Consider the following 12966-nt stretch of genomic DNA (forward strand, 5'->3'; position numbering starts at 1 on the left):
TGAACAAAGAAAACAAAATCGTTTACTAGCATAAAAATATATCCTTCATTCGCTATATATTCCAATAACATTAATAATGGCCAATTATTGTCACTCACAAGGATAACATATTGCACAATAAACAAAGTAGTCACATTGCATATTCATACAACTGTAACTGTAGCAAAGTTAAAATCCAGGTGCGTTGGCGCCAATCGGACTCCGCACATATTTTTTATATTTCTATTTGCGATTCATCGGCCAAGCTAGATATGTTGATAGTTTAGTGCATGGTAGACGCTAACTTCACCAAACCATAATTCGAATGAGGCAACATATTGACTACGTCTGTGATTCCATAGCGTTTTTGACAAATTCCTCGATTGATGTATTATTTTATGCACCACCATACTGCACATTAATTTTTTATAATGAATTCCGATATGGAAGCCCGATAATAAATTTACTATGTTCGTATGTTTCAAGTACATATGTGTTACAGTTGTATGAATATGCAATGTGACTACTTTGTTTATTTTGCAATATGTTATCCTTGTGAGTGACAATAATTGGCCATTATTAATGTTATTGGAATATATAGCGAATGAAGGATATATTTTTATGCTAGTAAACGATTTTGTTTTCTTTGTTCGAATTTGATATTTTCGTATAATAAAATTATTCTGATTGCTGAATAAAATGTTCGAATTGAATCTTTATCGCAATGAGAGATCAAAACAAGTTATCTCCAACTTATGTTATAATAGCATGAGAGAGCAATTCCGACAAGATACGCATGTGTAGGTGAGTTCTTTCACCTACGACTGATGTGTCGGATAATACCGAAACATGCGTAATACATTTCAGGTGCGTTTGTATCTTAGTATTGCTCCTGAGTTTTCGTCGGGCGCTTCCAGATTTGGTGGGTTCAGTCAGTAAACGATGAAATTCGAAGTCTTTACTTGCCTCGGCAAACATTTCATTCAATCTGGTATTTATAGCGAGCAAATACTTATTTGTGTGGATATTTGAACTAATATTGGCGTGCAAATGAAGTATTTCCAAATGCAATTTCAATATTCATTATACGCATCCGGTGTCTCTAAGTTGACATAATAAAAAGGTTTAAAGCTTCATCGAAATTCGTCAGTTGATCTGTCAAGAACACGATTTTCCGAAATTGTCATCTCACGCAATTTGCTACGCAAGTCTTCTCGACTGCACGTAGTCCCGTCTTCGTGGCGCCAGACACGTGATCGCTATTGCGTAGCTACGTAATCAGTACGCCATGGCTGCTTATTGAATTTGTTCATCCGACACAAAGTCGTAGGATTGCATATTTTGCTATAATTATGGTTATACAATAGCTACGGAAGTAATTCAATATGAGCTGAAAGCATACGAGGGGCTCTGTGTTATTGGTAATATATTTCCCACTAAATTACTATATCATGGATCATATCTCACTGACAAGTAGAAAAATATATGTTCCGAATAATATCAATTTCTCACTTTATTATTTCAAAATGTAACATTTCACCTCTCAGGACGATAAAATTTGCTTTCGTTGCAGATGTCCGTCAATCCGTTACCCAAAAATGATAAAAAATTAAAAAAACGTTCAAAAATACCAACATTTTGAATCATTTCATCGTCCTGCCAATAAGACGACGATCATGCATATAAAAATATTCGAATTATTTCCCGGTTTAGTAATGTTTTTCTACATCTTCGTAACATGATTGATAATATTATCATCTCTCCTCACACCTTTCAATCATTTCACCGTAAAAAGTTGAAACCGTGTGTTGGCGTCAGTCGGTCTCGTACAAATTTTTGATGATAATTTGCGGCTAATATGTACCTCGGCCATGCTAAATAAGTTGATAATTTACTTCATGGCAGACCCTCCTTCCATCTTGGTATTTCTTGAATGACGCGATTGGCTGACGACGTCATTCTTTCCCCCCAACTTGACAACAAGAGAGAGAGAGAGAAGAAAAAAGACGGCAAATACCTGAACTCGACCTTCTTCTATCTATTAAACTTTTTCCTTTTCGAATGACGTATATATACGTCATTTTGCATTGATGGCACGGAACGGTTGGCGCCAAATGACGTATATATACGTCCTTGGCATCGAAAGTGTTAACTTGTGTAGTAATTTATTTGTTATTGTTGACGCCGTAATTTCCCTTGATTGACAGTGTGCTTCTACACACTTTGTTACGAAACAATTGAGAGAGTCTTCGTGGCAATTGCTTGCCCAGACATGTCTCGCTTAGACAGGGATAGTTTCGGTAATTTGTTTTAGATAGCGCTTTACTTTTGCAGAGAATGGCGTTAAACTTGTTCACGACCTTGGCGTTCTGTTTTGACTGTAGGACGATTAAATAATGTAGATTATGGCTGCCCACATAGGCCTAGTTAAGGATATTTTATGAGCATTAAATGGCCTTTTGTGATTGTTTTTACAGTTATAATTTTATTTAATTGATTTGTTCGGATTTCGTTGACGATTGATTTCGTGTTCAACTTATGATAATTAAAGCCTGGAATAGAAGACAAATTCGGTATGTTATAATTTGTAACTCTTTCTGATTTGAAGGCTGCAAGTTATTCAATAGTAATATGGTTCGACTTAATAATTAACTATGTTTGATAATTGTGTTCATAAATTTGAGTAGGCTTTCTAAAGGCCGAATTGTGTATGATTATTTATTTATTGCAAGTATTTTGTATTGATTTGTTTTTACATTTGTATTAAGATAACCGTGTCAACTGTATACTTCGAGTTGTGTGATTTTCTGGATTGAGGATACAAACTTGGGGCTTGAAAGACCGCGTTATTGAACTGTTAATAAATATCTAGTGTGCAGTCGGTGTCGTCCAGGTCGCAAAGAACGGCTGTTACATTAAAGTTATCGAATTTCCGCAAATAAAGTTATCGAATTTCCGCAAATGAAGTTATCAAATTTATGCAAATAAAGTCATCTGATTTGCATAACAAAAGTATCGTCGAATGCCGGCAGGAGTTCGGTAAATCGTCAAAATTGAAGAAATCATCCTAGTGTTGAGCATTTAAACTTTTGTGTTGCATGTTTGATGAGCACTGTAATTGTACATTATGGATGCGCAATCTGTTTCGAAATCAAATTTAGAAGAGTTACGTGCTCGTATGAGGGAATTATATCAAGATGCTGAGAGACTTATGTCAGACTACAAAAATCGAGATTTGTTGAAATCGAAAAGTGCTGACATTGACAAACGGTTCACAGAGTATTCAAATGCGCACGAAATTCATGTGAGTACTTTACGTTCTGAAGTAGATCGGAGAAATGTCAGTGAATTTTTCCAGTGTGAACTGCGCGAGTTTCAAGAACTTAATGTGCACTTACGTGATTGGTTCAAAAAGAGTGACGCTGATGGTCATAAATCATCGACACATAGCCCTGAAGCACGTTCTGTAATTTCTGGAAAAAGTTCCCGTCGTTCATGTGCAAGTTCGAGTACTAAACGTACAGAAGCTATTGCCATTAGAGAACTTGCTCATGCCAATATTTGGCAGAAAGTAGAAAAAGATGCCGCAAAAAAGCGAGAACATGATGCTAAAATGGCAGCGGATAAAATGAAATTAGATGCTCAACTTGAAGCTGAAAGACTAGAGCAAGAAGCGCAAAGACTTAAACATGAAGCTATGGAAAATGCTAAAAGGCTGGAACGCGAAGCTATGGAAAATGCTAGAAAACAAGAGCAGGAAGCCCGAATGAAGGCTGAAAAGCTTAAACGTGACGCTGAAATAAGAGCTAGACAAATTGAAGAAGATGCTCAAAGTGGAACAAAGCGTTTGGAATTGCAGCATGCATATGAATCAGCCTGTATAGCAGCCGATGTATGGGAAAATGCTTCTCAGGGAGGCGAAGGTATGTCATTATATGAAAATATGTCTCGTTCACATTCACCTAATCAAATCCAAGAGTTGAATGAAATAGTGGTTCCAGTATTAAAGCCTCCTGATGTAAGACCTAAATTGCCAGCATCAGATTTGTTATCACAATCTCGAGTCAGAATGGAAAATCCTGTACTAAATGTTAGAAGACCTGCTTCTACTGATAATGTGCGAGATGCTGCGAATGTGAATATTCCTGATCAGTATGAATCAGTGAACGACCTCCGTACACAGAACCACACATACCACAACAAAAAACACGTATGATCAATCGTCACCGAATGTGGAAAGTTTATTGGGCAATATGGCATCTATGTTGCAAGACGGAATTGATAGACCTCGACCTGAATTATTGCATTTTAGTGGAATAGAGACTGAATATGTCCGGTTTATCACTAACTTCAACTTAAATATTGATAGAAGAGTACATGATACAAGTACAAAGTTGTCATATTTGATACAATACTGTGAAGGTGATGCAAGGGAATTGATTATGCACTGTACTATGTTGCCACCCGATGAAGGTTTTAAAGAGGCATGCGATTTGCTCAGAAAGACATACGGTCGACCAATGCTTGTGGCTAGAAAATATTCGGAAAAGTTGACTAAAGGACCATGGTTGAAACCTGGAGATAACGAAGGTTTGTTACGTCTTTCTCAGACATTAGAAGAATGTTTAGTCACTTTGACACATTTGAAATATTTTGGGGATTTGGATAATTTTGATACTATTTTGTCCATCGTATTACGACTTTCTCTCAAGTTGCAGAACAACTGGGAAGAATCAGTGGCAGAATTAGATGGACAAGATAGAGAAGTGAGATTTAAAGATCTTGTTCGATTTATGAAGAAAAAAGCTGCGGCTGCAAATACGCCTCATGGAAAAGCCTTGAGAGCTCGAAGGGACAAGAACAGCAATATCGTTTACGATTGCAATCATCGAATAGGCGAAAGTTTCACGCTCATTCTACTGCTGTGAATTCAGCTGTTGACAGCAGTGTTACCAGTGCAAAACATATTGAAAAGGGAAGAGATGTCTGTCCTGACTGTTTAAAGACGTCACACAAACTTGTTGACTGTTACAAATTCCTGCAGAAGTCACACGGTGACCGCTTGAAGATTGTTAGAAAGGCAAGATTGTGCGATAATTGTTTTGTATATGGTCATATGTCGAGAAATTGTCGTAAGCCACCTGCTTGTACTGTTGACGGGTGTAGGTTGAAACATAATACTTTATTGCACAGAAAAGAACAAGAGACATGTACCCAGACAGAAAATGCTGCTGGTATGCATGAGTCAAAAGTTGAAGCATATGCGACTTCAAAAAGCTCAGCAGGATGTTTTTTTAATATTGTACCTGTCAAGATCTGTGCCAACAGAAGAGAAATAGAAACGTATGCATTTCTAGATGAAGGCTCTACTGCTTGCTTGTGCGATGAGCGACTTCTAGATCTATTGAAGTTGAGAGGCAAGAAAACTCAGTTTTCGTTGACAACTGTGAATGCGGTACAAACATCACAAGATGGTTATGCGGTTGATTTTACTGTAAAATCACTTGATGGTAGAGAAAGTGTTGATTTATCTCATGTGCTAACTGTTGACAGACTGCCTGTTAAAGCTAATGAAGCACAATTTGATGTACAAAGTTATGCACATTTGAAGGGATTGAAGATTCCTACTCTGCCGTGTAAAGACGTGATGTTGATGATTGGGGTAAACGTCCCTAAAGTGTTTTGGTCAATGGATGAGAGACGAGGGAAACACAATGAACCTTCGGCAAAGAAATCCATTTTGGGATGGTCATTGGTTGGACCCGCTTTATCTTACGAGAGAAACAGTGATGTTCACATTCATTGCGTTCAGGTGCAGGAGAAGGACTTGCTGAGTCAGCAAATCAAATGTTTGTGGGAAAGTGATTTTAAAGATGCTTCACTGTCGCCTATTCCATCAATGTCTAAGGAAGACAAATACGCATTGCAATTGATGGAAGATTCAGTTGAGATCGTGGACGGACATTATCAGTTACCATTGTCATGGAAGCCAGGATGTCCTGATTTGCCAGACAATCGAAGTGTTGCGATGAAACGCTTAAAGTACATTGAACGAAAATTGAAGAGTGATCCTGTTTTGAAAAAGAAGTACTGTGATACTATGGAGAAATATATTAGTCTTGGATTTGCAAAACGTATCCCGAATGAATATAAAGTTGGCCGTAAAGGTGCAGTTTGGTACTTGCCTCATCACCCTGTGTTTTCTGAACAAAAGCCAGGCAAGGAACGCGTTGTCTTTGACGCTGCATCACGTTGTATGAATACTTCCTTGAATGACCAACTATTGAGAGGCCCGGATTCGGCAAATTCTCTACTTGGAACTCTTCTCCGCTTTAGACAACCAGAAATAGCTATTGTGGCTGACATCGAAGCAATGTTCTATCAGGTGAAAGTGCACCCGAAGGATTGGAATGTATTGCGATTTATGTGGTGGCCTGGAGGTGATTTGTCACAGGATCCATCAGATATTTTATGGTCAGGCACATATTTGGTAGCGTCTCATCTCCATTTTGTGCTAATTGGAGTCTGAAGAAACAGCTCAAGATCATCAAGATGAATTTGACGAAAATGTCAAAGGAGTTGAGCGAAATTTTTATGTTGATGATTACCTGAATGGCTCATCTACTGTAGACCAGGGAATTCATATTGTTCGACAAACGAATAAATTGCTGGAAAAAAAGGATTTCATCTAGCAAAGTGGAAAAGTTCCAATCCTGAAGTTCTGTCAGAGATTCCTGCTAAAGACAGAGCAGACACTGCGTCAAGTGTAAACTTAATACCTGAAAAGATCGATCGAGTACTCGGAATAAAGTGGAATATCCAAGAAGATTGTTTTGGATTTGATGTTAATGTGAAATCAAAACCCGCAACAAAACGAGGGATTTTGTCTGTACTCAGTTCGATATTTGACCCGATGGGAATAGTGGCACCTGTGATACTAAAGGCAAGGATATTGATGCAGCAGTTATGTCGAAATAATTATGGATGGGATGATGAAATATCGAATAGTGAAAATTTATTGTGGAACAGATGGCTCGAAGATATTCCTGAACCTGAGAATATATTCATGCAAAGATGTTTTGCGCCGTCTGGTTTTGGCAATATTGTGACTCGTCAAATACACCATTTTGCAGATGGCTCTGCAGTTGCTTATGGAACTGTATCGTATTTGCGACTAATCAATGAAGATGGGACAATTCATGTTGCCTTTCTCTTAGGAAAAGCTCAACTTGCATCCATTAAAACTGTTTCAATACCACGACTGGAGTTGACTGCTGCAGCTCTTGCAGTTAAATTAGATTTATTTCTGAGACGTGAATTAGACTTCGAAGAAATAGAGTCGATGTTTTGGACAGACTCAACTTCCGTGCTTTTGAGTATTAATAATACATCACGAAGATTTCCAACATTTGTGGCAAATCGATTGAAGATGGATCGAATGCTTTGCAGTGGAGATATGTACCTACAGATTTGAATCCCGCAGATGATGCATCCAGAGGATTGTCAGTACAATCGTTGATGGATGAACAATGGCTAAATGGACCATCATTCCTCCAAGAGCAAGAGGAACATTGGCCTAAACCACCAGTACAGCTACCTGAGCTTCCTGATGAATTTGTAAGATGCAAGCCACGAGTTGTGCAAATTATGTTTCTGATTCCGCTTTGAAGCCAATTGATAAATTCATTTCATATTTCTCAACATGGTATAAGTTGAAAAAAGCAAGTGCATGGATGATTCGATTCAAAGACTACCTTCATAAGAAGAAGAAGGATTATAAGTGTAATGAGAAACTTGAAGTTGAAGAATTGCGAGTTGCTGGAGACGACATTTTGAAATACATACAGAGACAAGAATTTGGCGAAGTTATTGATGCATTGTAGAAAGCCAATCATAGAAGTACATCTGGGAAACAAGTACTGAAGAGATTGAAGATTGCAAATTTCCTGCATAAACTCAATCCGATTATGAAAGATGGCTTCATCAGAGTTGGTGGGAGATTGAGAAATGCACCGGTTGATTTCGATGTTAAACATCCGATTATACTTCCACATAAACATCATGTAACTGAGATGATTATAAGAGAACATCATGTATCTACACATCATTCTGGTATGGGGAGTACATGGACTTCTCTGAGACAACGATTTTGGATCGTTAAAGGAGGCGCTATGGTGAAATCTGTTATCAGAAAATGCATGTTTTGTCGAAGAAGAAGTTCACCTGGGAGTAAACAGATCATGGCCGATCTTCCGAAGGAAAGAGTCACACCAGGTGAAAGACCATTTGCCTATGTTGGAGTGGACTACTTCGGACATTTTCTTGTAAAGCAAGGACGAAGTACTGTCAAGAGGTGATAGTGAAAATTTATTGTGGAACAGATGGCTCGAAGATATTCCTGAACTTGAGAATATATTCATGCAAAGATGTTTTGCGCCGTCTGATTTTGGCAATATTGTGACTCGTCAAATACACCATTTTGCAGATGGCTCTGCAGTTGCTTATGGAACTGTATCGTATTTGCGACTAATCAATGAAGATGGGAAAATTCATGTTGCCTTTCTCTTAGGAAAAGCTCGACTTGCACCCATTAAAACTGTTTCAATACCACGACTGGAGTTGACTGCTGCAGCTCTTGCAGTCAAATTAGATTTATTTCTGAGACGTGAATTAGACTTCGGAGAAATAGAGTCGACGAAGTACTGTCAAGAGGTGGGGCTGTATATTTACATGCATGACAACTCGTGCCGTACACTTGGAAGTTGCATACTCGATGGATGCAGATTCATAAATGCGTTAAGAAGATTTATTGCACGTAGAAGTAGACCATTCAAGTTCATCTGTGACAACGGTAGTAACTTCGTTGCAGCAAATAAAATCCTACCTAAAGAAATAGAAGTTTGGAATTCAAGCAAAGTTAGACAATTTTTGCGTCAGGAGAATATTAAATTTAAATTCAATCTTCTGCTTCTAATTTTGGAGGATGTTACGAAAGATTAATTCGATCAGTTCGAAAGATTTTGGTTGCTCTCTTACACAATCAGTTGGTGTCAGATGAAGCTTTGGCTACAATTTTTTGTGAAGTGGAATCACAGTTGAATTCCAGACCCATCACTCCAATAAGTTTTGATCCGAAAGATGATGAGCCACTCACTCCAAATCACTTGCTATTACTGAATCCTGCAAGTAATTTACCTCCTGGCATATTCGAAAAAAAAGGATTGTTACACTCGACGAAGATGGCGACAAATTCAGTATTTAGCTGATCAGATGGACTGAAGAACACTTACCCACACTTTAGACACGACAGAAATGAACCTCTAAAGAACGTAATATGGAAGTTGGTGATATTGTGCTACTTGTAGACAGTACCCAGAGAGAAGTGGCAGACTGGACGTGTTATGGAAACTACATCTGATAAACTTGGAGCTGTGCGTCAAGTTACTGTGAAGACATCCAGGGGTTTATTGAGAAGGCCAATTGCAAAGTTGTGCTTGATTCATAGAGTTAATGAGTAAAATGTTTTCAAGTGTGTGATATCCTCGATATAAGAAATTTGTGAGTAAGATGTTTTCAGTGGGGTCCAACATCTGGCTGGGGGAATGTTACATCGAGAATCGCATTCACTTGATTTTTGTATTGACTTAAACATTGCGTCCGTTTAACTTGTGTAGTAATTTATTTGTTATTGTTGACGCCGTAATTTCCCTTGATTGACAGTGTGCTTCTACACACTTTGTTACGAAACAATTGAGAGAGTCTTCGTGGCAATTGCTTGCCCAGACATGTCTCGCTTAGACAGGGATAGTTTCGGTAGTTTGTTTTAGATAGCGCTTTACTTTTGCAGAGAATGGCGCTCGTTTCGTTGTAATTTGTAAATAAGTTAAACTTGTTCAGCGACCTTGGCTTTCTGTTTTGACTGTAGGACGATTAAATAATGTAGATTATGGCTGCCCACGTAGGCCTAGTTAAGGATATTTTATGAGCATTAAATGGCCTTTTGTGATTGTTTTTACAGTTATAGTTTTATTTAATTGATTTGTTCGGATTTCATTGACGAATGATTTCATGTTCAACTTATGATAATTTAAGCCTGGAATAGCAGACAAATTCGGTATGTTATAATTTGTAACTCTTTCTGATTTGAAGGCTGCAAGTTATTCAATAGTAATATGGTTCGACTTAATAATTAACTACGTTTGATAATTGTGTTCATAAATTTGAGTAGGCTTTCTGAAGGCCGAATTGTGTATGATTATTTATATATTGCAAGTATTTTGTATTGATTTGTTTTTACGTTTGTATTAAGATACCCGTGTCAACTGTATACTAGTTGTGTGATTTTCTGGATTGAGGATACAAACTTGGGGCTTGAAAGACCGCGTTATTGAACTGTTAATAAATATCTAGTGTGCAGTCGGTGTCGTCCAGGCCGCAAAGAACGGCTGTTACACTGACCAGCACCGATCCACAACCTCCTGCCTATGGAATCGAAACATTAGACAAATTGGTGTACTGTGCGCATTCACAAATCTTTGCGAATCAAGTGTGCCTTTTGACTAAGGAAAATTTAGCATTGAAATGGTCAATCTCAATATAAACCTGGTATCTGCAGATAAAACCAATTTTTTGATGTGCTTTTTTTTTAAATATAATTTATAATTACTGTAAAATGTGTGATACATTTGGTACCATGAATACCATTTGCAAATTAGCTTGGGTTACACTCTTTCCACCAAAGACTCTTTCAAGTCATATCTCATAATATTCTTTAAACAAAAGGTTGCGGCTAGCCGGCTACCCATCATAATTTTCTTTCAGATCACAAAGTCGCAATATTACCCCTCGCTAAGTTTCATTGGCAAGTGTATTTGGTTGTAGTATCGGTGTCCAACTTTAGACTGAAACCTTCACTACCAGACCCACCGAAACAAAAAAAAATTCTTGATAGGGTCGTATTGAAGTTGCTTTCGTTTAAGCACAATGGACACTTTATCTCCACCAATCCACAGTAATCACAAGTTACTTTGTCATTACGATAAGCATCAATAAATGGATACCGAGGATGTATTATCAAGTCACGCAAGCTGAGGTCTTGTGCTACTGTGGTCTTGTTGCAACTTGTACTTTGCCATCCATTTATTCCATGGTAGTAGTTGTTATATATTATGTTGAGCTTACTATCATAGCTTGTTTACTACTCTATCTGCTTGTGTGCTATATTGTTACGTCACAATGCTGTCTAGTGCCGTAAGTTGTTTTTCCTCTGTTTAGAGGTCTTTTGTTCTGAACTAAGTTGGCGGACGGATGTCCAAATAAATCGCGTGCAGTTTTGTAATGAGTCTGTATTCATTACTTGTTATAAAGATATAACAAATTGGCGACGAGGATTAAAAAGCCGTCACAATGCTGTCTAGTGCCGTAAGTTGTTTTTCCTCTGTTTAGAGGTCTTTTGTTCTGAACTAAGTTGGCGGACGGATGTCCAAATAAATCGCGTGCAGTTTTGTAATGAGTCTGTATTCATTACTTGTTATAAAGATATAACAAATTGGCGACGAGGATTAAAAAGCCTTTTTGTGCCGTTTTGTAGCCATTTCTTGGGGAAGGAAGGAAAATATATCGAAGTTACAGCTTAATTTCGAGGATAGATAAGAGAACAGTCGCTGGACTGCGACGGAGTTAGAACTGATTATTGCAGCATAATCAGTGACTTTGGATATTCATAGTGAACAGCATTCACTGGACTGGGAACCCAAGGCCTGTTATTATATTGAATTAAACGGCAGTAAATTATTTGAGCATCGTTGAAGCACGATTGCAACTGTTAACAGAATAATGACGTCAGCACCATTGGAAGTTGCGCAATTCAACATTAATCGCCCAGACGAATGGTAACAATGGCTGCGACGATTTGAAAACATGTGCCTCGCCATGTCGGTTGACAACGCAGAGAGAAAGAAAGCGTTATTATTACATTTTGCGGGACCTGAAGTTTTTGACCTGTATGAGAATTTGCCCGCACCGCCGAATGCAGATGAAAATGATAATGTTTATGCCAACACCGTTAAGAAATTGGATAATTATTTCGTGCCAAAGATAAACATTGATTTTGAATGTGATATTTACAGGAATGCAAAACAGAAATTTGGCGAAAATATTGATACTTATGTGGCACGTTTGCGTAAATTAGCTGTTACCTGTGATTTTACGGATGCTGATCATGAAATAAAACAGCAAGTTATTTCTGGTGGATGTGATTCTCGAGTTAGGGAAAAAGCTCTACAGCAGCGTATGTCTCTTCGAGAACTTCTGGATTATGCAAAAAGTATAGAACAAGCAAAGCAACAAATAAAACAAATTGAACAACGTCACACGAGACCAGAGAAATTATATGAAACTGATGTGCAGCGTGAAAAGAATTCCGATAGCAAATCCAAGCCTAGAGCACCACAGCTTTCTTCGGCTAGAGGGGGTAAGTCTCTTAGATGTTTTCGCTGCGATAGTTCTAAGCACTTTGCCCGTGAATGTCCATTTAAAGATGCCAAGTGTTTTTGTTGTGGTAAAAAGGGCCATACCAAGAGTGTGTGTCGATTCAAGAAATCAAGTCAGTATAGACACGGCCAGAAAAGTAAGCAATGTAATTCTCAATGTTGTATCGCTGGTGATAAGAATACGCCGGGCGAAAGTGAAACGAATGAAAACTCTGGTTCATCATACGAATTACATCATACAGTGTCGTCCGTGCAAAATAACAATGTGGGTGTGAAATGCAATCCAATCTATCTTGATCTTGACATCGATGGCAAAAACATTTCTTGGGAAGTAGATACAGGGGCTACACTATCTGTCATGTCTTAAGTGCAATATAAAAAGTTGTGGCCAAAAGCAGAATTGAACCACACCGATGTTAAACTGTCTACATACACGGGGGAGTCTATTACAGTAGAGGGAGAAAGGGATGTTACTGTAACGTATCAAAATGGTAAC

At 38.0% G+C, this 12966-nt stretch overlaps 3 protein-coding genes across 3 annotated transcripts; all 3 read left to right on the top strand.

Moving 5' to 3' along the window:
* Nucleotides 1–4232: 4232 nt before the first annotated feature.
* LOC144425693 (uncharacterized) lies at nt 4233–4907 on the top strand. Its single transcript, XM_078115209.1, has one exon. It carries the CDS (start codon nt 4233–4235, stop codon nt 4905–4907), a length of 675 nt encoding a protein of 224 aa, XP_077971335.1.
* Nucleotides 4908–5095: 188 nt separating this feature from the next.
* LOC120346540 (uncharacterized) lies at nt 5096–7862 on the top strand. Its single transcript, XM_078115210.1, has 4 exons — nt 5096–6458; nt 6672–7345; nt 7429–7596; nt 7692–7862. The coding sequence occupies exons 1-4, from the start codon at nt 5096–5098 to the stop codon at nt 7860–7862; spliced, it is 2376 nt and encodes a 791-aa protein (XP_077971336.1).
* An 84-nt stretch (nt 7863–7946) lies between these two features.
* LOC144425694 (uncharacterized) lies at nt 7947–9497 on the top strand. Its single transcript, XM_078115211.1, has 3 exons — nt 7947–8319; nt 8465–8691; nt 9345–9497. Exons 1-3 carry the CDS (start codon nt 7947–7949, stop codon nt 9495–9497), a joined length of 753 nt encoding a protein of 250 aa, XP_077971337.1.
* Nucleotides 9498–12966: the final 3469 nt, after the last annotated feature.

The sequence above is a fragment of the Styela clava genome, chromosome 8 (genome assembly GCF_964204865.1).
Source record: "Styela clava chromosome 8, kaStyClav1.hap1.2, whole genome shotgun sequence".
Taxonomy (NCBI): Eukaryota; Metazoa; Chordata; class Ascidiacea; order Stolidobranchia; family Styelidae; genus Styela; species Styela clava.